The sequence below is a fragment of the Malaclemys terrapin genome, chromosome 5 (genome assembly GCF_027887155.1).
Source record: "Malaclemys terrapin pileata isolate rMalTer1 chromosome 5, rMalTer1.hap1, whole genome shotgun sequence".
Classification (NCBI taxonomy): Eukaryota; Metazoa; Chordata; order Testudines; family Emydidae; genus Malaclemys; species Malaclemys terrapin.
The window spans coordinates 89,854,901-89,880,105 of record NC_071509.1 but is presented as its reverse complement, the minus strand read 5'-3'; the positions used below and the strand labels follow the sequence as shown (position 1 = coordinate 89,880,105).

General features: G+C 40.7%; 1 protein-coding gene across 2 annotated transcripts in view; it reads right to left on the bottom strand.

The window, feature by feature from the left end:
- Positions 1 to 25,205, bottom strand: part of INPP4B (inositol polyphosphate-4-phosphatase type II B) — a 309,880-nt gene that overhangs the window by 79,464 nt on the left and 205,211 nt on the right. For both annotated transcript variants that reach the window (XM_054031037.1, XM_054031038.1), the window contains exon 16: positions 15,779 to 15,926. In XM_054031037.1, coding sequence (XP_053887012.1) covers positions 15,779 to 15,926 — 148 coding nt within the window. The remainder of the gene's footprint in view (positions 1 to 15,778; positions 15,927 to 25,205) is intronic.

The window sequence follows — 25,205 nt, the reverse complement described above, 5'->3', positions numbered from 1 at the left end:
AAATAAAAAGGAATACAACAAACATATCTAGTGATGGACGAAAACTGGAATCATTTATCCAAACTGGCCCCATCACTACTCCACATTTGGACTTTGTAGGTTTTAATAAAATTAGATCTGCATCCAAACCACCCAGGGTTTGCCTAATCTCTAATACATCCCACCAAGATTCACCCGCCTCAGGAATCTGTCCAATTTTCATCACCTAACCTTAAGAATTCAGATGTGTAGAAAACACCAAGATTATACAGCGTGTTACAGACTGAATAACGTACAGCAAACTACCATATTTGCTGTGGATTGGTGTTATTAAGGATCACAGACTTAATGAAAATATGTTCCTGTCAGGACTGAGATTCCCACTTTGAACTTTAGGGTACAAATGTAGGGGCCTGCATAAAAACTTCTAAGCTTAATTACCAGCTTAGCTCTGGTTTGGCTGCCACCATTTTTAATGGATTCCCTCCCTGGGAAACCTTGAAAAACCTTCACCAAATCCCTGGTGAAAACAAATCCAACCCCTTGGATTTAAAACAAGGGGAAATTAACCATTCCCCTCCTTCCTCCCACCAACTCCTGGTGAATCAAGATCCAAAACCCCTTTGGATCTAAAACAAGGAAAAAATCAATCAGGTTCTTAAAAAGAAGGTTTTTAATTAAAGAAAAAGGTAAAAATCATCTCTGTAAAATTAGTATGGAAATCAACCTTACAGGGTAATCAAACTTAAAGAGCTCAGAGGACTCCCCTCTAGTCTCAGGTTCAAAGTACAGCAAACAAAGAGAAACACTTTAGTAAAAGGTACATTTACAAGTTGAGAAAACAAAGGAAAACTAACACGCCTTGCCTGGCTATTTACTTACAAGTTTGAAATAGGAGAGACTTGCTTAGAAAGATGTGGAGAACCTGGATTGATGTCTGGTCCCTCTCAGTCCCCGAGAACGAACACACTCCCAAACAAAGAACACAAACAAAAACCTTCCCCCCCCAAGATTTGAAAGTATCTTGTCCCCTTATTGGTCCTTTAGGTCAGATGCCAGCCAGGTTACCTGAGCTTTTTAACCCTTTACAGGGAAAAGGATTTTGGAGTCTCTGGCCAGGAGGGATTTATAGTACTGTACACAGGACAGCTATTACCCTTCCCTTTATAGTTATGACAGTTCCATTTAAATATATTGTGATAGACCCAGGCCAGTTGGGTACAGCAGAGTAGTCCTGTTGGGATCCAGAAAGTGGGCGGGCTTCCCTTAGGCTGGGGGGAGGTCCTTTGGAAGTGGGTGGGCGGAAGCTACCACCCGCCCATTGCTAAAGGACCTCCCCCCAGCCTAAGGGGAGGATCCACAGGTCCGGGATTCCAAATAATTGCAGGGGACAACTAAGGCGTTAACAGGAATGGGAGTGAGGTCACAGAGCTAAACGAAGGGAATCTGATGGAGACACCAAGTAGAAAATCCCGGACAGCGCCCACTGCTCCTCGAAGGTGTCAAGGGAGCCAGCAGATGCCACCCAGAGGAACTCTGCACGGAGGAGCGGAAATAGGCCCCACAGTCGCAGGAAACCCCATCAGCCAACCTCCTCTCCCTGGTTTTGTAGATGGCCATTTTGGCCAGGGCTAGGAGGAGGTTGACAAGGAGGTCCTGCGACTTTGTTGGGCCACGGATAGGGAGTGCGTAGATGAACAGGTGAGGGGAAAAGTGCAACCAAAACGTAATAATATATCCAAGAGGAGCTGGAATAGGGGCTGCAACCTGGCACACTCCAGATATACATGCGCCAGGGTCTCCCTCACACCGCAAAAGGGGCAGGTGTCTGGGAGGGGAGTGAACCGCGCCAAGTACACGCCCGTGCTCACGGCTCCGTGAAGGAGCTGTCAGCTGATGTATAGCAGAGTAGTAGAAAGCAGATATATGGACCACCGGATAAGCAGTTTTCTGTTCCCTGACTGACCAGAGCGGGGACTGCTCCAGGGTAGGGTGGACACATGACTCCAATTAGCCTGCAAAGAGTCAGGTGAGGCCGTTAGGCTAATGAGAACACCTGACTCTGATTAACCTGCAAAGAATCAGGTGAGGCTGTTAAGCTAATGTGAACACTTGACTCTAATTAAGGCTCCTCTGATACTGTAAAAGAGCTCACTTTGGTTAGGCCGGGAGGCTAAACTGTTCTTGAATAGGCCCGTAGGGACAACAGAGACTGTGGGAGTTCTCTCACCAACATCCTTGCTGGTTTATGATGAAAAGGGCTCGGTAGACTGTAACCCTGGCCCTAGAGAGAGAAGGGCTACATGGCGGGTCACAGTGAGCTTCTGAGGCTAGCATAAACCTCCTGGAAGCGCTGGATGCAAGGAGACAAGGTCGGAGCTCTGCCACAATATAAATTAAGTTGGAGATAATGACAAATTGTTTCAAGTGACATTCCAAGCCAGATCAGTGAAGGACTAATTAATACTGAAAAGCGAAGACAGAGGTGTCCTGTAGGGAAGTTAATTTAGACTATGATTTGAAAAGATATATCCATGAACTAAATTCTGACCGAAAGTGTATGCTATGAGTAGGGGACTATGAAGGATAAAAGAAACTTTTGAAATGCTAGGTTGGAGGAGGTAGGAAATAATTATGAGGTCAGGGCAGTCATCTAGTAATCTGGATTTCTTGACAAACTGGCCACATTCAAACAAAATGTGTTTTAATAAAACCAAATGAAAAGTTATACATCTGAGAAAAATGAATGCAGGTCATACCTATTGAGCTGGTGACTGTATCCTGGAAAGCAGTGACTCTGAAAAGGATTTAAGGGTCACAGTGGACTAGGAACTGAACATGAGCAGTGGCAAAAAGTTCAGTGTGATCCTTGGACATATAAACCGGGGAGTAGTTAGTAGGAGTAGGGAGGTGATTATATCTCTGTATATGACATTGGTGAGATGGAGACTTAAATGCTGTGTACAGGTCTGATGTTCACATTTTTACAAGGATGTTGAGAAATTGGAGAGGGTGCAGAGAAGACCCACAAAAATGATTGAAGGTCTAGAGAAAATGCCTCACTGAGAGATTTAAAGAGCACAATCTGTTTAGTTTATCAAAAAGATTGAGAGGTGACTTGATTACAGTGTGTAAGTACCTTCACAGGAAGAAAATACCAAGTGCTAACAAATTTAGCAACCCAATGGAGAAGGTCATAAGAACCAATGGCTAGAAACTGAAGCCAGACAAATTCAGATTAGAAATTAAGCATAGATTTGAACTGTGATGGTAATTAACTATTGGAACAAACTACTAAGGGAAGTAGTGGTGGATTCCCCATCTCCAGATGTCTTCATATCAAGCCTGGATGCCTTTCTAGCTCAAGCAGGAATAATTTAGGAGAAGCTCTATGGTCTGTCTTATGCAGGAGGACAGACTAGATGATCACAGTTGTCCCTTCTGGCCTTACAGTCTATAACTCTATGAAGATATGATTTAGCCAAACACTATATAAATTATTGGGCTCAAGACAGGGGTAACTGAGAGAAATGTAAAGACACACAGTAAGTCATACTAGATGATCTGGTCCCTTCTGGTGTTAAGCTCTATGAATCTATGAAATAAAACTGCCCAGGAAAGCAAACACAATAATCAATGAGATTGGAAGACACAGCATACGCTGTGCCAGAGAAGTAATTCAGTATGTGATAAGAGCAGAGTTTATTGTCATAGTATTAATATGAAGGATGCTTCAATACCTGATATGGTAATAAGCAGGGTCAGACCTGATCACATTAGAGTAGCCTCAAAAGTTTAATTGACATTCATCCTATTTCAAGAGGTAAAAGATTGGTAATGTCTACACTGCAGCTGGGAGTGAGCCTGTCAACTTGGGCAGACAGAGTCGCACTAGTGGGGCTTGAGCCAGCACACTAAAAATAGCAGTGTGGGCATTCTGGCTTGGGCTGGAGCTCAGGCTCTGAAGCCTAGAGGGTTGGGTGGGCTTGAAAGCCTGAGCTGGGACATCCACATTGCTATTTTTAGTGCTCTAGCTCAGTTCTGTCCATCTCGGCTGGGAGACTCACTTCCAGCTGTACTATAGACATACTCCAAGGCAGTAGTTCTCAAACATTTTTTTCTGGGGACCCAGTTGAAGAAAATTGTTGATGCCTGTGACCCAATGGAGCTGGGAATGAGGGGTTTGAGGGGTTAGGGGGGCTCAGGGCTGGAGCGGGGGTTGGGGTGTGGGAGGGGGTCAGGGCTCTGGGCTGGGGGTGCAGGCTCTGGGGTGGGGCCGGGGATGAGGGGTTTGGGGTGCAGGAGAGGGCTCCGGGTTGGGGGGGGGGCTCAGGGCTGGGGCAGGGGATTGGGGCTCGGGCTTACCTCGGGCAGCTCCCAGTCAGCGAAGCAGCAGGGGTGCTAAGGCAGGCTTGATACCTGTCCTGGCACTGCAGGCTGCGCTGTGCTCCGGAAGCGTCCAGCAGTGGGTCCGGCTCCTAGGCGGAGGCATGCAAGCAGCTCTGCCCAGCTCTCGCCTGCAGGTACCACCCCCCACCGCTCCCATTGGCTGGGAACCAGCCAATGAGAGTGCGAAGCTGGTGCTTGGAGCAGGGGCAGAACAGTGTCAGAACAGGTAGGAACTAGCCTGCCTTAGCTGGGCAGCACTGCCGACGGGACTTTTAATGGCCCGGTCGGCGGTGCTGACCAGACACGTCGCGACCAAGTGCCTTACATTCCACGACCCACTACTGGGTCGCGACCCACAGTTTGAAAACCACTGCCCTAAGGTACTGCAGTGCTGAGGGTCAGGCAAAAAGACTGGCAATCACAGAGAAAGAGAGCGAGCGCGCTCTAGAAACGTAAGTGTCATATTTTCTGATCTTGTTTCTACAAATTCATTGGATTGAGACTGCCTGGGGAGAGCTAAGGAGTCTTAGACCTAGGCATGGTTTTCTTTGACAAGCTTTATTTGTTTCATTTAAGATGCTTTTGAATCTTAGAATTTTATTACAGTCTTATCTTTGAGTCAGGAAAATAAATTTCTGAACCCCAGTGAGAGGGAGAAATGAAACCAACTATATGTAACTGGGATCACTCAGTCAAAGGAGATAACCCATCGATATTACAAAAAAACACAGAAGTATTTTCTTTTTATTATAAATATACTACGTGTTACATATGGAGTTCAAGGAATTATTGAGGCACATACCGTGACAGGATTTTAAAAAAGAGCTAGATAATTTTTAACCCTCTCTATATCTTAACCTTTATATGACTTACTAACAACACTTAGTGGTTACAAGCAAGTTATGATGATCAGATTTCAGTTTCAGGTTCTAATTATTATTATTATATTAATCATGCCTAATGACTAACCAAGAATGGGTCCTCATTGTGCTAGACACAGAGTAGTAGAAAGTTCCTGCACTGAAGAGCTTACAATCTAAATAGGAAGTCATCTAAATTTTCTTCCCTCTCTTTCCCAAAGTATTCCACATAAGATTCACTGCACTGGTTGTTGGGAGTGTGCTTTCTTCTATAGCATCAAATTTTGTTCACTGCTGATTTATCAGGAAACAGACTATTGTATCTGAACCAGTGGGCTAGAAAAGAATGGCAATTCCAGTGCAGGGCTGTAGGCCTCTATCGTCTGTGTTCAATGTACAGTAAGTAAAGAAAAGCTATTACTTAAATACTTTTAATCTCTTTTCTTAATGAAAGGTCCCAAATACACTCTGGAAATACATACACATAACAGAACCCTAATTTTGTGAATACTCCCAATACCTTCATAACTGTGGGTTTATATAATCAGATTTGCCCTGATTATAGCATAGAGATGGCTCAGCAGAAAAGGAGAGGAGGGGAGAAGTCTTCCAGGGAGCTTCAGTCTTGCAAATCTCGTAAATGCTGCAGGACTGACACTTGGCTCCTAGGGAGCTCACAAGCGCCGCACGACTCTATCTCCCACAAGCCTTAGGGACATCACAAGAGTGGATCTTAACTCAGTGCAACCCTATGGAACATAACTACACTCCAGTTAACACAGACTTTTCAGCTGAAGAGATTTCAGACATGCACACAACATTTAACTTACCACCAAAACAAAGTCACTTCTGAGATTGACAGCAACAGCTGTTAAAGAGTACACAGCAACCTATACCCAACTGAAACTTCATTGTGAATATACAGAATTCTAATTATTCAAACTGACATTTACGCTGGACAACAGAATAAAAACCCTTACTCTTGTCAGTGTTGGGAGTACTTTATGTTAATATCAACATCACTATACTAACTAATAAAGTACTTTTGAAGATCTAAGAGCATGGAAGTACTAAACATTATTCTACTCAATTATCAGAGGTGCTTAAAACCTTGGTTTTATATCTCACACAAAAGGTGGCACCGCCAATAGCACCGTACTCATTAATGTCATGAAAATCACCGGAGATTCAGTAATTGGAACCTCTTTCTATATCTAGTACTGAACTAAAACCACTTCCTGCAGCACGCACCTGGGCAGTCTCTGGGCATCTCCCTGCAACTGTGTTTGTAGTGTCATCGCCCACACAGTGATGAAAACAGAGCATGCCTGATTAATTAACTTGATCTCTGAGAGCTGAACTTGTATATTAAATAAGGGATTCATAAGGATAATTATTTTAATCAAAAATTCTCACACTGAATATCTAAAAATGTTTCAACTTCTGTTGAATTTTTAAGTTCCACAAACACTATGAAATGCCAGCAAAATTACCCATCAAAATATTTATATCACTTACAATATACATCTGTTTAGTTATGTTTTAAAAAGCAGTTTTCCAAAATCTCTAGGCTCACTACATTTCACCTGATGATCTACAAGGAACACATTCAGTTTTGGACAATACTAGAATGTTATTCTAGAATATAAATAGAATTGCTTTTTTCCTGCAGGGTACAAGATAAAATTATTCAAACTGAACTAAATTACTTGTACCAATCATCTGACTGATTGTTTGCACTGAATTTTTGTTCATTCATTCAACACAGAATATGTTTAATCTCCAGTAGGTGGAGCTAGAAAATAAGTCTGAAACAGGATTGCATTATCACTTATCATTCCCCATTATAAAATAAGAATAGCCCTTCACATTTAGAAACTAGGGAATTTACCCACTGAAGGATAAAGTCTCATTTTTTTTTTTTTTAGTTTTTTAAAAAATAAAGATTAGTTCTTGAATAAGTACCAGACTGCCTGGCCTGGAGACACCATAGGGAACAACAGTACAAGCTTCCCCTCTGTGCCCTGTCAATATGCCTCTAAGGGTGGTCTCCATGATAATTCAACCCTTGGCATCTCTTAAAAACACCAAGAAGGATGCCACTTGTGATGGTGGACTTTCAGGTGCAGACACTTTTCCACTAGGAACTGAACTGAGATCACCAACTCATTCCACATAGATCTTTGAACAGCCATCAGAAACTATTTTGGTAGCTACGGCATTGGGCCTGATTTGAACCAAGAGGTGAAAAACTCTGTGTCCCATTACCAGTCTCAGGAGCCTTCGAGTCCCATGCACAACCATAATTTAGTAGGATTTATATACACAGTTCGCATCAATTTTAGCAAAAGTTGTGCATATCAATAACCAGTGGACGAAGTTGTGTCACACACACACACACACACACACACACACCTCTGAGTGTAAATTGTACACCACCACAAGATATTGATCTCATTTATATTCTCAGTTTTTTCCAAACACACACACAAGGGCTAAAAGTGAAAGATGAATTCAGCTTTTTAGTTCTAAATAGTATTTTAAGCCCATTCGCTCAGGAACAACTAGATATTTTTATTTTCAGTGTTTGTGTGCAAACTGTACGTGGTAATGACAGTTGCAGTCAGTGCTGTTGCTCCTTCAACCTCTGCTTTCACTTCACACTTTTTATGCTACTTAAAAAGTGTTATTTTGGTTAGCTAACTGCTTAACAAGCTGAGGAAGCTGAGGGTAAATTGCCAGAAATTTAACCATTTTAAAACTGACAAAGCTATGCTCAAATAATATTTTCATAAATTCAGCTATGAATTTTTTGCTTTTGCACAATGAGCTCTTTACTGCTATTAGGCTGCTTTTGGGAACCAAGGTCTATATGATTTATATAAACACTCCCCTCCCCCACTACACTTTGGAGTTTATTACAGACTCAGCACACTTGGCTAGAGTATAACTGTCTCATATCGGAGAGTATTTCTATGCTGCAATAAAACACCTGTGGCTAGCCTGTGTCAGCTGACTTGAGCTCATGGGGCTCAGATAGGGTGACCAGATAGCAAATGTGAAAAATCGGGACGGGGTGGGAGGTAATAGGAGCCTATGTAAGAAAAAGACCCAAAAATTGGGACTGTCCCTATAAAATCGGAACATCTGGTCACCTTAGGCTCAGACTGTGGGGTCTGACGTTGCAGTGTAGATGTTCGGACTCCCTCCCCACTCTCACGGGGCCCCAGAGTCCAGGCTTCAGCCTGAGCCTGAGTAGCTACACTTCAATTTTATAGCTGAGTCAGCAGCAGGTGTTTTATTGCAGGGTACACACACCCTGAGAGGCTTTATAGGAGTACCTTGTAAAGAGAAAACATTGTTATTTGAGAGCGTGAGCCAGATTCAGCCCTAGGTTCTGTTGTCTTATGTAGTCATAAGTTAGGGTGGGAGAAGCAGTGAGAAGAATGGCAATGGTGCAAGGTCCCCACAGCTTCCCTTCCATCACAGTCTGCGCAGTCAGACAGCACAGCTCCAAACTGCATGTTGCTGTCCTGGAGGGGGCATGGCCTGGAAAGCCAGAAGGCAGTCTTGATTGAGAACACCTCAGAGTCAGTCTGCAGCAGAGCAATGTGGCTACTATGGAATCCTAATTACAACTTAAAGCTGCACTTTCCTAGTGGAATTCCTGAGGGAAGGAAGTGGTGCAAACTACCTCTCCCCAGACCAGCAAAAGATATTCACAGCAAAAGTAAAGGCTTGATAGAATCAGACACCTAAGGCCATATAAAAAAATCAAAGACATGTCCACGATTACAAGCCAAATTTGTCTGCAATTACCATGACTGTATGTGCAAATAGTCTGTCTGGCATTCAACTGGGAATTTCTGCATCCCAATACCCAAGTTGCATGTGCACAGTGGTAACTGCTCACACAAATTAGGCACACTACATTAGGATATATACTTTTGGGCATGGTCATAGACTCCTGATCTTTTCAAAATCAGGCCCACTATGTGCACAGCCTAACTGGGCCCTTTAATGAGAACTGAAATATACTAGCTGTGAGCTAGCAAAACCCCAAGTTTCTCTCTTACTCAGGGGCGGCTCTATGTATTTTGCCGCCCCAAGCACGGCAGTCAGGCAGCCTTTGGCAGCATGCCTGCCGGAGGTCCGCCGGTCCTGCGCCTGCGGCGTACCTGCCGCCAAATTGCCGCCAAAACCGCGGGACCGGCGGACCTCCCGCAGGCATGCCGCCGAAGGCCGCCTGACTGCCACCCTCACGGCGACTGGCAAGCCGCCCCCCACGGCTTGCCGCCCCAGGCATGCGCTTGGTGCGCTGGTGCCTGGAGCTGCCCCTGCTCTTACTTTTCCCAGCAACATACTTAGAGGATTCAGATGTGGCTAATTCTATCTTTGCTGTCTAATACCATATACTCCTTACTGTAAAGGGAGTGAAAACTTCTGTGGCTTTCAACTGTCTCAAAATTAAAATGGTATGAAATTAAAAAACAGGAGAGTTGAATGACCGAAATAATTATTCTCAGGTAAACTTCTTAAAAAGAGAGATCAGAAATCTTATTGATCATGGTTCAAATATTTTACATATTATTACTATAAAATCACAGTTAATTTCTTCCTCTTTCCAATGAGGACTCTGAGCTAGGTTTAACTCAAATACAGTAGCTAAGCCCATTGGGAAGGGACCATGTCTTATCACATTTGTGCAGCATTTAGCACAATGGGACCCCATCCTGAGAAGGCCTCTGTGTATACTGCAGTATATATAATAAAATAATAACAGCGTCATCTCTTTGCTGTATGGAAAGCAGAACCTGTTGTAATGTTTATTTTAACTGAACAACTTTGATGCTGAAGTGGAAGAATTTACAGTTTATGGAGATTGCTATTCTACTGCCTAAAACCTAAAATTTTCCATATAATCACAGTGATTAACAGTGGATGCTGAAACCATCTGACCACACTCAAATATGAGTGTGCCCTCAGCATTGTTTATGAGAGAAATCAGAAGCCATACTGAAAACAAATGAAGAAGGCTGATAACCTGAGACAGGAAGCGAGTCAAATCTAAAACACACAATAAATAGGATTAACAAAATAACACTTGCTATAAAATTGCTATCTTGCTCTGGATTTTCTGACAGTATTTTAAAACATTATTGATTGATTTAAACATTATCTCCCTCCCTCCTGCACTGCAGACAGTGGGTCTTTTAGAAAGACCTCATTCCCTCCTAGCATCTATCAGTTAATTCAAGTTGTTGAAGCTGGGCAGTCTTACAGTTTGAGTGACAGAGAGAGAGAGAGCACGTGCTAAGTAAAGGGAGAGTGGGAAGAAAAAAGGAATGAGAAAGATAAAAATAACGGATATGAGGAGTATATAAGGGCTGTGGAAGTAGAAGAATAAAGGGGTTCCACAGGAAAACTACAGAAAAGGAGAATGTGAAAGAAGAGACAGGGAAGAGAAGAGACAGAAAAAGGAGGAACACAAGAGAAAAGTTTATGGAAATTTCCATGCTCCTGCTCCTGAAAGTAGATGATATCTGATGCGAACATAAAATACATTTCCACTGGGGAACTTTTATACAGAAAACTATTTACTTGAGGAAGAAAACTATAAAGGGAACATAGCATTGTTTCAAATCCCCCCTCCCCCGCCCCCAGTTACTTTGTCACAGAGAAAGACACTGGTTCAGGTGCAGAAGCACCTAGTTCCCCAGAGCACATAATTACAAAAGTGTTCCAACCTAGAGCTGTGGAATCCCTCTCAATTTCATTGAGCAGATCATTCCACAAAACTATCCTATCAGTCTGTCCACCTACAAATCGTAACATATACATCAGGATGAATGTAGAATCCTGTGCTTGCATGAGAGCAAGCTACTGCATGGTACAGACTGGTAACACTGAAATCCTTAAAAAAGGACTTTCACAGTCTGAGGACTATGGAAAAAAAAAAAAAGGAAAATAACATAATTTAACTTTGTCAAGTAATTTTCCATAGCAAAACACTGAAGCTTAAGAAACAATGTTCTCCCTTAAAACCCATCTTCTCTTTATGCTTTATCCTGCAGTGAAATCATAATCCTGTGCTGATGACACCATAGTCTGTTACCTTGGAAACTGATATCTCAAATTCAGCCTTAAGAATATACTCAATGGTCAGACTGTAAGAAAAGATGGATTAAGGAGGGCACAATCCTTGTTTGAAGTAAGTATCTATGAGAGGGAAAAAAGTCAAACGGTAAATGTATTCACATTTTAAACTGTAGGAAATTACATACAATGGATATGTTATGCACCCTAAAATTCAGGAAGTATATACTCAGAGTGCAAAGAAAATGAAACCCTACCTTTTCACCCTTTGGGTATGTATTATGATGCAATCCTTAATTACTGGAACATATCCTGTTGCTCAGATAATCCAGTATATCATAATAACATTTTCTACAACCTTAAATACACAGGTGTAGAATCCTGTAACATTTTTTCCATTTTTTAATACTTACACTAATTTTATGTCATAATGATCAAATATATCTTTATTGACAGCCTTTTCATATGATCAGTTCTTTTCTCTATAAAGTACGTATTTTAATAATCTGGTTATAACTTCATGTGTTATATATATTTTCCTTTCAACCAACAGCACAGCTTTTCTTATAGGGTCAGTTTCGGGGCTGAGCTAGTCAACTAGGAAGCTAACGGAGTTAACTGGGGACCTATGCATGCTAGTACATTTACAGTATTACTCAGTTTTGTTATGTTTAAGTTGTGGTATAACATGTAAGTAACATTCATTGAGAAATTTTCATGTAATTGACTTCCATGGACTTTGTCTTGCATACACAAAATAGTATACAGCACTGCAAGATATAAATGTGTATCTATGGCTGTAAAGTTTCAGAGTAGCAGCCGTGTTAGTCTGTATCCGCAAAAAGAAGAACAGGAGTACTTGTGGCACCTTAGAGACTAACAAATTTATTAGAGCATAAGCTTTCGTGGACTACAGCCCACTTCTTCGGATGCATATAGAATGGAACATATATTGAGGAGATATATATACACACATACAGAGAGCATAAACAGGTGGGAGTTGTCTTATCAACTCTAGAGGCCAATTAATTAAGAGAAAAAAAACTTTTGAAGTGATAATCAAGCTAGCCCAGTACAGACAGTTTGATAAGAAGTGTGAGAATACTTACAAGGGGAGATAGATTCAATGTTTGTAATGGCTCAGCCATTCCCAGTCCTTATTCAAACCGGAGTTGATTGTGTCTACACGCTCCATTGTCTACAGCCAAGCCCCAAGACACAACCGCATCTGCTCCAATCCCTCGGATAGACTATTATCAAACTGTCTTATCAAACTGTCTGTACTGGGCTAGCTTGATTATCACTTCAAAAGTTTTTTTTCTCTTAATTAATTGGCCTCTCAGAGTTGGTAAGACAACTCCCACCTGTCTATGCTCTCTGTATGTGTGTATATATATCTCCTCAATATATGTTCCATTCTATATGCATCCGAAGAAGTGGGCTGTAGTCCACGAAAGCTTATGCTCTAATAAATTTGTTAGTCTCTAAGGTGCCACAAGTACTCCTGTTCTTCTTTTTATGGCTGTAAAATATCATGGTACTATGCTGGATTTCTTGAGAAATAGTATGACATCATGTAATGTAACCAAAGGCTACAGGTACCCTACGGAGCAGAATTAAAGTTCAGTTTATCACCTTGACTGTGGCATTTCCTGACTTCTGCGTACATAATCATAAATCTTTAATCTTCCACCTCACACTCTTAAAACACACACACACACACACACACACACACACACACACACACACACACGCGCAGAGAGAGAGAGAGAGAGAGAGAGAGAAATATCACCTTTAGGCAGAGATCACGCATGGAAAATTGTGGCCTCAGAAGGCAAAAGTTTCAGAACATTATCAGGAACTGAAAACAGGAAGGTATACTGGAGTTTATTACGCAACCTGAACTACACCCGTTCCTATTGCTCTTCAATATCTGAAAGCTTTCCACACTGTGGAGATAACTTTTTAAAGTAAGTTCTAGAATAGGAGGCAACTTTCAAAACATTTCAGTTTCTAGGTCTACCCTTCCCAGCTCCACTTTAAGCCATCAAAATTTAATGCAGAAATGAAGCCACGCCTCCTGACAAATAAAATATAACAAAATAAAGAATCTACAGTTTACAACTAAGTAGATGTTGAAGAAATCCAAAAAAGGTATTTAAAACGCCCCAATTCTGTTCTCATTGAAGTCAATTCATATGAACTTCACTGGGTGCATGGTCAGGCCCTTAGTAAACATCTGAGAAGGAATAAGGGCAGAATTTAAAAAAAAAGAAGAAGAATTTGCTTCATTGTCATAATTACTTCAAGGTTTCTTTATTCTTGTTCTGTTTTTCAACTCTGGAAGAGATTTTATGAGTGGAACAAATGATGTCTCCTGTAATTTCCTCAGATTAAAAACAGTACTGTTGCTTAGCGTAGGGCAATATCTTCATTTTGCTTGTAGAACATTTAGCACATTTCTTAAATCTCTTTTAAGCTAAACATTTTTTGGGGAAGGTAATTCAAAGTAGTTTTGAATTTGAGAGATAAAGACTCTAATCAACTTTTCACCTGGCTTTGTAAATTATGAGCCTGAGTGTAAGCAAAGGGCACCTTTTGTCCCTTTGTTATAGCTAATGGTACAATATCATACACAAATAGAATGGGACTAGTCAAATATGTTTCAATCTAGAGAGCACCACCAGGAAAATGTTCATGAGGCTTGAAAGAGCAAGGGAAAAATGGACTTTTAAAAGTTATACTTCTCTAATTTCTTATTTTTGTGGGCAGAGGACTTCCAAAACACATACACAAATTTCTAAGTTTCTTTCAGTTAAGGTAAACAAAATTAAAGTAATGTAAAATCTTGTTCTACAGCCAAAATGATACATGCCATCTGGAGAACAGATAGAGAACTGTACATATCTAACACACAGGTAGCGTAAGAGAGGCTTCATTTGCAAAACAAATCCAATATTCATTATTAAGAAATCTACTATTACTTCATGATGTTGAAAAAAACTAGTAAGAGTTAATTACCATCACAGGGAGGGGTGGGGGGAGGAAGGGGGTGATGAGAAAGAGGAACAGTTTGCCACAAGAACATCTAAGATTCGGTTTTGCTGTCTTTATCAGACCCAGGACTGTTGAGTTTCCCTTCCAGTTTCAAACTGAAAACTATTCCTAGCTGATCTGTGAGATTTTGTACCTCACTCCAACGTACAAGAAACATTTCAAGTAGAACACAGTTCTGAATCTACATACTGTGCCCACAATTACAACTCCCACAATTATTACTGGAGAATAAAGAATAGACCAAAAAATTGCCGCCCATTCTCCTGACCTTACAGCTGAGGTAGATTCTCACCTGCTATAGAGAGAAACTCACAGAAGCAAATGTAACAGGTAAGAAAAGTTCCATCTCTTTACCATAAAAATAGAGTTACACATTTTTTGATGCAGAAACTTTGGATGCCAGTCTTGGCACAAATCTCTGGTATTGGTAAATAAGTTGGCCTTCCAGCTGCATTAAAATCAGGGTTACAGCTAAAATCCTAGCATCAGTACACAAATGGGATGGAATATTAGCTTTAACTAATTTAATAACCAAAATCTTATAAAATTTCTAATAATTTAAATATCTTTGTTCTAAAACCAAGTCATGAAAATGTGGGAAACACACAAAGAAGTAATTACAGGATAAAAGAAAACATGGAGCCCAAATCATGCACTGTCCACTAAATAAAAGGAAGCGTAAGTTTTCTACCAGTTTGCAGCCCAGAATTTGGTTCTGCTTCCAAGACCCTTTCCTTAGGTCATGGAATACCATACACCTTCAAAGAGGCACTTTTACATTCACTGCAACACACACAAAACAAGATATTTCACTCTCTGTGCAAATGAAAACAATTAGAAATCCAGTAGGAAGAACAGAATAATGCAGTCAAGAATCACTGTGTGGATCTGTGAGAATTTTCTCCACAGCATATTGTTAAATCATCCTCTACCTAATATCCAGTTCTGCAGAAACTGCTGCATTCACAAAAGAGAAGCAACTTTATCTTTAAAAAATGATTTGATTTTGGAACCAGCAAAGGATTTATGAGCAAAAGACATTTTGAAAGTGTGTGTTAAAATTTCCTTAAGGGTTAATGTATGCTCGAGTCTTTTTTCTGAATGGTATTTTCAAGAAAAACCTAAAATAGATTAAATTATGTCAGAGACTTCAAAGGAAAACACTGTTCTTTCAAGGAGGCTTTTATGTAGCACAAAAAATTGAGCACTGCAAGCAGTTCATGAGTGCACAACTGAGATGCAATTTGATAAACAGCTTTCCGTCATTCAAGGCTAGGAAAGTGCAAAACCATACTATCAGCACTTTCATCAAAAACACTATTCACTCTTTCTATCTCATTTTTATTGTGACTTTTTCCTTTTATTTACCCAGTCAATCAAAAAAATAGGTTTCTTACCACTTGTATGTGATACCATGCGATCTGCAGATGAAGGGTCATTTTCACTTTCCTTAATGCCACTGCTGCTGTTGTCTTTTTCAAGCAGTCTGTCCACCATTGCAATAATGCAGTTTAAACTCTTCCCCACATTGGTCCACACCCTATCCTGAAAAGAGCATCAGTATCACTACACATTATTCATAGAATATCAGAGTTGGAAGGGACCTCAAGAGGTCATCTAGTCCAACCCCCTGCTCAAAGCAGGACCAATTCCCAGCTAAATCATCCCAGCCAGGGCTTTGTCAAGCCGGGCCTTAAAAACCTCCAAGGAAGGAGACTCCACCACCTCCCTAGGTAACGCATTCCAGTGTTTCACCACCCTCCTAGTGAAATAGTTTTTCCTGATATCCAACCTGGACCTCCCCCACTGCAACTTATTGAAAGAAACAGAGAGAGATGTATTAGTAGACCACTGGATTCTTAATATTGTCTACAGTAGAATTACTGAATTGGATAGTGAAGATTAGGTATCTACCAATTATGTAACTTAACATCTTTACACAGCATATCATCATTTCAAGAATTTTTTTCCATTGACCCTGTTTCTTTGGTGTAAATAACTGAATGGGAACTGATTTTTTTTAAGGTACTGAAAGTAATATATTTGTTGTTCACTTCACACTGTCCAAAACCAAGGGCTAAATCTCCTAAATATGCCCATATTGCATGTACAGTTGGATGCAAAGTTGTCCACTTTAGGTTCAGTCCTGTGAGGTTCTGAGCATCCTCGCCTCCAATTAACTGACTGCAATGGGAGGTGAGGGTGCTCGTTACCTTGCGGGATTGGCTTTTTGTTTGCAACACCGTGGTTTGCACGTGCAGCTTTATCAAAAGGATGTGCCCATTTACTGAACCCTCCATTTGCTAAAATGAGACCTATGCTGAATAAGCAAACATAAAAATGAGAGATGGTACACCAATATTAGCAGCCTGCCTATATGCCACATTCAGTATCTAATGCAATTTCATTTTGTACATCATCTTCCATACAAATTGCAACCCATGACACTTTACAGAGTTAAAACTGCAGAAATAATAGAGCGGGAGCGAAATCAAGAGGTATAAGCACAGATGAAAAGATAAGGTCAAGTCATTTGGAATGAGACAGACTAGAATCACAATGCTGGAGAGGAACAAGAAGGCTACTGCAGGTGTCAGGAGCTGCAGAAGGAAAGGCTCTTAGATCCAGAAAAGAGACCAGAGCCAGATAAGTAGAGAGAAATTGTGAGACAAGGGTAGTGACAGAGCTTGGAATGACTCCATCCACACTTTAAAATTAAAATGAATCATTTGACCTGAAATAAATGGATAGCTAATGGAAGAAAAAGGGTGAGTGATGCGATCATTCTTCTATATATGTGCGATGGGGTGCCCAGAACTGTACCGCGTGTTTTTGTGGTGGGAGGCATAGGAAGGGAGTTTTACAAGACAAAAAGAAGAACAGGAGTACTTGTGGCACCTTAGAGACTAACAAATTTATTAGAGCATAAGCTTTCGTGGACTACAGCCCACTTCTTCGGATGCATATAGAATGGAACATATAATGAGGAGATATATATACACACATACAGAGAGCATAAACAGGTGGGAGTTGTCTTACCAACTCTGAGAGGCCAATTAATTAAGAGGAAAAAAAAAAAAAAAACTTTTGAAGTGATAATCAAGCTAGCCGAGTACAGACAGTGTGATATCTCCCCTTGTAAGTACTCTCACACTTCTTATCACACTGTCTGTACTCGGCTAGCTTGATTATCACTTCAAAAGTTTTTTTTTTTTTTTTTTCCTCTTAATTAATTGGCCTCTCAGAGTTGGTAAGACAACTCCCACCTGTTTATGCTCTCTGTATGTGTGTATATATATCTCCTCATTATATGTTCCATTCTATATGCATCCGAAGAAGTGGGCTGTAGTCCACGAAAGCTTATGCTCTAATAAATTTGTTAGTCTCTAAGGTGCCACAAGTACTCCTGTTCTTCTTTTTGCGGATACAGACTAACACGGCTGTTACTCTGAAACTTTACAAGACAAAGTGAAAGAAAAGGGTAAGCAGGAGGACTTAAGCAGAGACATAATGAACGTAACATCACATATGGGCAATGCTGTGGAGGTGGGGGATGGGAAGACGCACACAAAGGATGTGTGGGAGAAGGAGAATTTAGACTCAAAAATAATACTATGGTTACAGACAAATATAAACAAATGGAAACTGGACGGAGATAGAAGAGGCTGGATTTGTGCCAGAACTTCTACTCAGGCAAACTTCTTATTAATCTAAAACTATTCTGTATTGTGTATCACCATACTTTACAACATATAATTCTGCTGTAGAATGTATCACACTTTTAGAAGTTGCTACAGTATTTCAGTACTTATGTGTATAGTTCTTAATGGCTGGCGGTTCCGTGGCTTTCAAGGGTCTTTTAATGTTAATCTTAAACTATGTCCAATTAATCATAGATTGTATAACACATAGTGGGAAAGTTTACTTAATACTGTAAAATAATCCTGATTTATGTATAAGAGTCTACATTTAGAGATATGCAGAACATGAAGTAGATTTGTGATAAGTAAAATATAATACATGTGTTTAGTACTAGTACTGCATGTATTATATAGCATCCATTACATGTACATGAAAGTGGTGGCAGCTAAAAAGGAACACAAACCCTTCACGGAGAGATGTGATTTCAAAGGGAAACTAACAACACATTTGAATATGAGTTACATATAGGTTAATCAGTCAGTATAATCAGCTGTTAGAGCTTGTAACATAAAATCTGTTCATGTGATAAATCTGTTGTCATGATGATATAATCATGAAAATGTGCATATATATACATACACATATACATACACGCACACACACACGCATAAAGTGTAGGTGTCTGTTTTGTAAAAAAAAAACAATACAAACACTCACAGTGAAAGTACCCATAGAAGGCCATACATATTGTATGCATTTGTGAAGCTAGTCCTCGTATAGAAGAAATATGTAGTGTTGCTAAAGGAAGTGCTTTTGCTTTAGGTAACAGTTTTTTGTTTTCTTGAGGACTGTTTTGATCAGAAGAATGTTCTAAATAAAGTCTCAACTGTCTGGAAGTGGTAAGAAATTAGTAACTCTCAGACTTGCTGTTTACCACTTAATATACTAATGAGGCCATAATTTTCAAAGCCAGCCTGTAGAATTTATGGCTGAAATACTGTATGTACAAATAAACAAGTGGGAAAAAACGGCCGTTGTACATCCATGACAGGCAGTTAGACACCTAACTACCTGATATTCACATCAATATGGGGGATTACACAAGCTAATAATTGCATGCATAATATTGAAACCTAAATCAGATGCAAGGAAGAGGCCCCATGGAAATCTTAGTTCTAGATATCAGCTCTAACTCAAGGGTGCCTGAAAATTGTTGAGAAAACACTGTTGGGGGGAGGGATAGCTCAGTGGTTTGAGCATTGGCCTGCTAAACCCAGGGTTGTGAGTTCAATCCATGAGGGGGCCATTTAAGGATCTGGGGCAAAAATCTGTCTGGGGATTGCTCCTGCTTTGAGCAGGGGGTTGGACTAGATGACCTCCGGAGGTCCCTTCCAACTCTGATATTCTATGATTTCTATGAATTTCAACCATGAGTCTGAGAGTGATTTTGAGATGGGAATTCTGCAAAGAATAATGAAATATTGTAAACAGGAAAAAGTGGGGCTGTCAAGTGATTAAAAAAATTAATCACGCGATTAAAAAGATTAATCACACTGTTAATAGAATACCATTTAAATAAATATTTTTGGATATTTTCCACATTTTCAAATATATTGATTTCAATTACCACACAGAATTTAAAGTGTACAGTGCTCACTTTATATTTATTTTTATTATAAATATTTGCACTGTAAAAATAAAAAATAGTTTTTTCAATTTCACTTAATACAAGTACTGTAGTGCAATCTCTTTATCATGAAAGTTGAACTTACAAATACAGAGTTATGTACAAAAAATAACTGCATTCAAAAATAAAACAATGTAAAACTTTAGAGCCTACAAGTCCACTCAATCCTACTTCTTGCTCAGTCACTCAGACAAACAAGTTTGTTTACATTTGCAGGAGATAATGCTGCCCACTTCTTATTTACAATATCACCTGAAAGTGAGAACAGGCATTCACGTGGCACTGTTGTAGCCGGCATTGCAAGATGCGCTAAAGATTCATATGTCCCTTCATGCTTCAACCACCATTCCAGAGGACATGCGTCCATGCTGATGACGAGTTCTGTTCGATAATGATCCAAAGCAGTGCAGACCAACGCATGTTCATTTTCATCATATGTGTCAGATGTCACCAGTAGAAGGTTGATTTTCTTTTTTAGTGGTTTGGGTTCTGTAGTTTCTGCATCGGAGTGTTGCTCTTTTAAGACTTCTGAAAGCATGCTCCACACCTCATCCCTCTCAGATTTTGGAAGGCACTTCAGATTCATAAATTTTGGGTCAAGTGCTGTAGCTATCTTTAGAAATCTTACACTGGTACCTTCTTCGCGTTTTGTCAAATCTGCAGTGAAACTGTTCTTAAAATGAACAACACGCTGGGTCATCATCCAAGACGGCTATAACATAAAATACATGGCAGAATGCGGGTAAAACACAGAGCAGGAGACATACAATTCTCCCCCTAGGAGTTCTGTCACAAACTTAATTAACATTATTTTTTTAATGAGCATCATCAGCATGGAAGCATGTCCTCCGGAATGGTGGCCAAAGCATGAAGGGGCGTACGTATGTTTAGCATATCTGGCACATAAATACATTGCAATGCCGGCTACAAAAGAGCCATGCGAACAACAGTTCCCACTTTCAGATGACACTGTAAATAAAGAGCGGGCAACATTATCTACCATAAATGTAATTAAACTTGTTTCTCTTAGCGACTGGCTGCAAAAGAAGTAGGACTGAGTGAACTTGTAGGCTCTAAAGTTTTACATTTCTAAGTTGCACTTTCACGATAAAGAACTTGTATGAGGTGAATTGAAAAATATTATTTCTTTTATCAGTTTTACAGTGCAAATATTTGTAATAAATATAATATAAAGTGACCACTGTACACTTTGTAATTGAAATAACTATATCTGAAAATGTAGAAAAACATCCAAAAATCTAACCCTAACATGTAGGTGTGGGCAAGAGAAACAGAGGGAGTAAAGAGCCTCCATGTTCTCCATAGAAGAGGTTGAGAGAAAAGGAAGTCACTACGTTGAGGAGTCACAAGGTCTATCCGAGGCTAAGCATTGATTCTGATGCTTTTCTCTCAACAGGGGAGAGGGCCAAATTTTTAACAAAGGGCCCCTTCAAGTTTTCCATCTCGTTCATATGACATTTCTTAGGTAAAAAACACACTTTCTCACCAAATAAAATCCATCAATTCCATACTACTCTTCTGCACATAAAGAAATCCATCAATTCCATATTCTTTCCCACCCCTCAAAAAATCCATGATTTCCAGACCATTTTCCTCCCTCCCATCACTCCTTCCACCCGCCTCCCACCTTCTCAACCCATTATGCTTCCCCCTACCCAACACCTCATGAAAACTATTTCTCAGGTAGGCTCCTCACAGCCAGAGTAATGGTAGCAGGGAAGTGTCCTTTAGCCTGTGCTGGCTGCAATAATAGCAGGCAATAGCCGACCTGCTACCTTTACCTGCAGGGCAGATGGCCAGGGGAAAGTGAGTCCCTTTGATGGTGAATTAGGTATTGGGTCCCCTTTAATTCTTGAGGTGGATGGGTTTCCCCTGACTGTTCAGGGTCAGATGGAGCAGCAGGTTCCCTGGAGTGCTGCTGGGAAATCAGGGGAAGGGAATTAGGCTTTTGCCTCCCTCCCAGTGCTCGTTCTTTAACCATTGGACAGGCAGGCCAATGGCAGGAAGAGAGGAGGGCTGCAACGGGTGCAGGCTGTTACTCAGTTCAGCAGCAGCTTAGCTTTGCTGCCTCTCCTCCTTCTTCGAAGAAGTTTTGGGAGGCAGCTGGGATTTAGTGCTGCACAGTGTATACAGCAATTCATCCTCCATTCATTCCTACTGGCACTAGAGGGGGATGCAGAAGAGAAGTTTCTCTTACAAAAGATACTGTGGCAGTGGCAGGTGTACCCACACCATGCCAGCCACCTGAGTCACCAAAGCCAGCTCAGCATCATATTTTTAACAAGCAGGCCCAGTCTTCAAACTTTTAGGTAACCCTGTTAAACAATTCTCTCAGACCCTCCATCAGAGGTGGTGTTATAGCCCACTGAGGGCCTTAAGCAGGAATATTTTAACTCCCCTTCCCACAACACATACTAATAGGGGGGCCCCAAGCAATTGCTTAGTTTGCTTATGCCTAGCGCTGGCTCTGCACTCTCCCCACAAATGTAACCCCCCTGGTAGCAGAGGGCCAGCCTAAGAATTTTAAGAAAGGTTAATAAGGTGGGATCTGATCCAGGAGAATCACTTACACTCATTTTACATCATTGAGAAGGGGCAGAAACTTGATTTCCTTTTAAAATAAAAGACAGAATTCTATGTCATGGGGCCCAAAGGCTGCCTTTGTTTCCACAGGCCTCAACAAACACTCTGGAGAGCTCATCAGCGATCCCACCCCTTTCACACCAGCCAGCAGAGCTTTGTTTTTGCAAAGTAGAGCACAGCCACTGTAGTTCCCAGAGGTCTGAGAGGCACTGCGCCTGCTTAAATTATCATGCAGACATGTAGCTATGCGCCAAAACTGCATGTTAATAGTTCTTCATGGAATGTTCATAATAGATCACACATCTTAATGAATGTTCATGAATCCTAGCTAATGTCCTCTCATGATGGGACAGTACTTTGGAATGGGATATAGCAGTGGTCACCAACCGGTCGATCGCGATTGACTGGTTGGTCCTGGAGACTCTGCCAGTCAACTGTGATCTCCGTCTGCTAAAAGTCCGGCGGTGCAGTAGGGCGAAGGCAGGCTCCCTGCCTGTCCTGGCCCCACGCCACTCCTGGAAGCGTCCAGCATGCCGCCGTGACCCTGTGGGAGGGAGGGGCAAGGGTGTCTGTGCACTGCTTCTGCCTGCAAGCACTGCCCACAGAGCTCCCATTGAGTGGGAACGGGGAACTGTGGCCAATGGGAGCTGCGGGGGCAGTGCCTGCAGAATGGGGCAGCACGCGGAGCCACGTGCCCTCCCCTAGGGTGACCAGATGTCCTGTTTTTTTAAAGGGACAGTCCCGTTTTTGGGGACTTTTTCTTATATAGGCGCCTATTACTCCCCACCCCTCGTCCCATTTTTTCACAGTTGCTGTCTGGTGACTCTACCCTCGCCCTAGAGGTCACATTGGCCCCTTCTGGGAGCGGCGTGGGAGCGGCCTGCAGTAAGTGCCACCTGGCGGGCGCCTGCAGCTAGTGAAAGTGAGTGAGGGTGGAGGATAGCCAGCAACGAAGTGGGGGGGAGGAATGGAGTGAGTGGGGCAGGGCTTCAGAGAAGGGTTGGGGTAGATCCTGGGTTGCACTTAAATTCAAAAAGTGATCTTGTGCGTAAAAAGGTTGGAGACCACTGGGAAATAGGCTATTGCGGGTGGGAGAATATTTGACACAGGAATTACAGTATATTCAGATATTGCACACAGCAGTATTAGCACACTGGTTAAAATACTATCAAAAATAAAATGATTATATACAAAATACTGATTACTTTCCACGGTCAACATTCAATTGCATAATTTTTGGTATACTAATTACTTTCATAAATATTTTTATATGTAATCTTCTAGAATTGCCATTTTAACTGGGAAAAAAGTCAGCTTGTTCTCGCCATTGTATTACTATACAAATAGCATTGTAACACCAACCATGTTAACTAGTAAGCTAGAAATGTAGAGCAGAAACACTTCCAAGTGGCAGTCTGCCCACCCACTCTTGCATTATGCATGACATGACATTTTTCCCCCTCCCTGGAGGGACGTTCTAGGATAGCAGAAGCAGCTGGCAAGCAGAGAAGGAAGTAACTATTCAGAGGCAATCTGTAACTATCAAGTTAAATATTTTTCCTTAAGCAGTAATGCTTTGGTACTATCTAAGCATAGTGCTTACAATTACACCAGTATAAGTGGCTCAATCAATAGTGCTGTCAACTGTCTAGCATTAATGTTTGTATTTGACATCCAAAGAGAAAGGTGCATTATAGCACTGCTGCTCAGGGCCCTGATCCTGCAACTGGATCAACATAGCAAGATCCCTGGTTCACTACAGAACCCCAATGGATCCACCAATTTGGATCCAGTTGCAGAAATAGGACAGTTGATTAGAAATGTATACTACATTTAGTTGATTAGAACTACAGTAAGTTGATTAGAAATGTATACTCAAAAAGGCAAAGAAAAACCTCTTACCAGATATAAATAATCAACAAAGAACAGAAATACAAAAAGCTATTTTTCAAAAGGGTTTAGTTTGTACATTAAATTTTAGCCTAACTGCGTATGCATGTCAAGGAATATAGGCAGTTTCATAAGTTACTAGAAATCTGCATATGCATTCTTTTTAAATATACTTTCTTTATACGACACACAGATTAATTAAGAATAATTCAGTTTCTCAGATCTCCTTGCCCACTCAACATGAAAAACAGAATATTAAAATAGAAAATTGGAAGCTACTCCTTATAAAGAAATTTTTTTTTGCATTTTTTTAAAGTTGGGCCTAGAACTCATGACTCCAGATGCTTGTAAAATAAATCACCAGTATTATAAAAAAATAAAAAATTGAGTTATTTAAAGTAGCAAGAACTGGGTCCATTTAAGAGTTTTGTAGGACATTATTTTAGATTTCAGACAAGCTAAACTTAGACTCCCAGCTACAAGAAACTTCTGGTTTCTTTGATATAGTGAAAGAAAAGCAATATGTATCTGCACCAACACAAAGATGAAGAATACTGCACATGGCATAGAGAGTCACAGAAAGCACAATATTGCTTTGCGGTTTAATTGTTTTCTAACTTCCAAACAAATTTTCAAAGAAATCTTATTGCATAACTAAATTGCAGATTAGATTAAGCATTTTTCTCACATTTTCCAAGCACTTGCTCTATTTCCACCATGTTGACAAGAGTTCAGTAATTAAAACTAAGATAATATATGCCATCAGCTTTCCGTTAAAACAGAGAATGGGAAGCTAATGAGAGGATAATTTAGGCCCTGATCTCACAAAATACTTAAGCATGTGCTTAACTTTAATGGGAATACTTACATATTTCAAATTAAGCATGTGCTTAAGTGCTTCACTGCTGATTTAGACAAATGTTAGGAGTCTGTAACTCATGTTATAAAGGAATAAAATAAAGCTTCAACAAACAAATAAAACCAAGGTAGCATTTACGTAA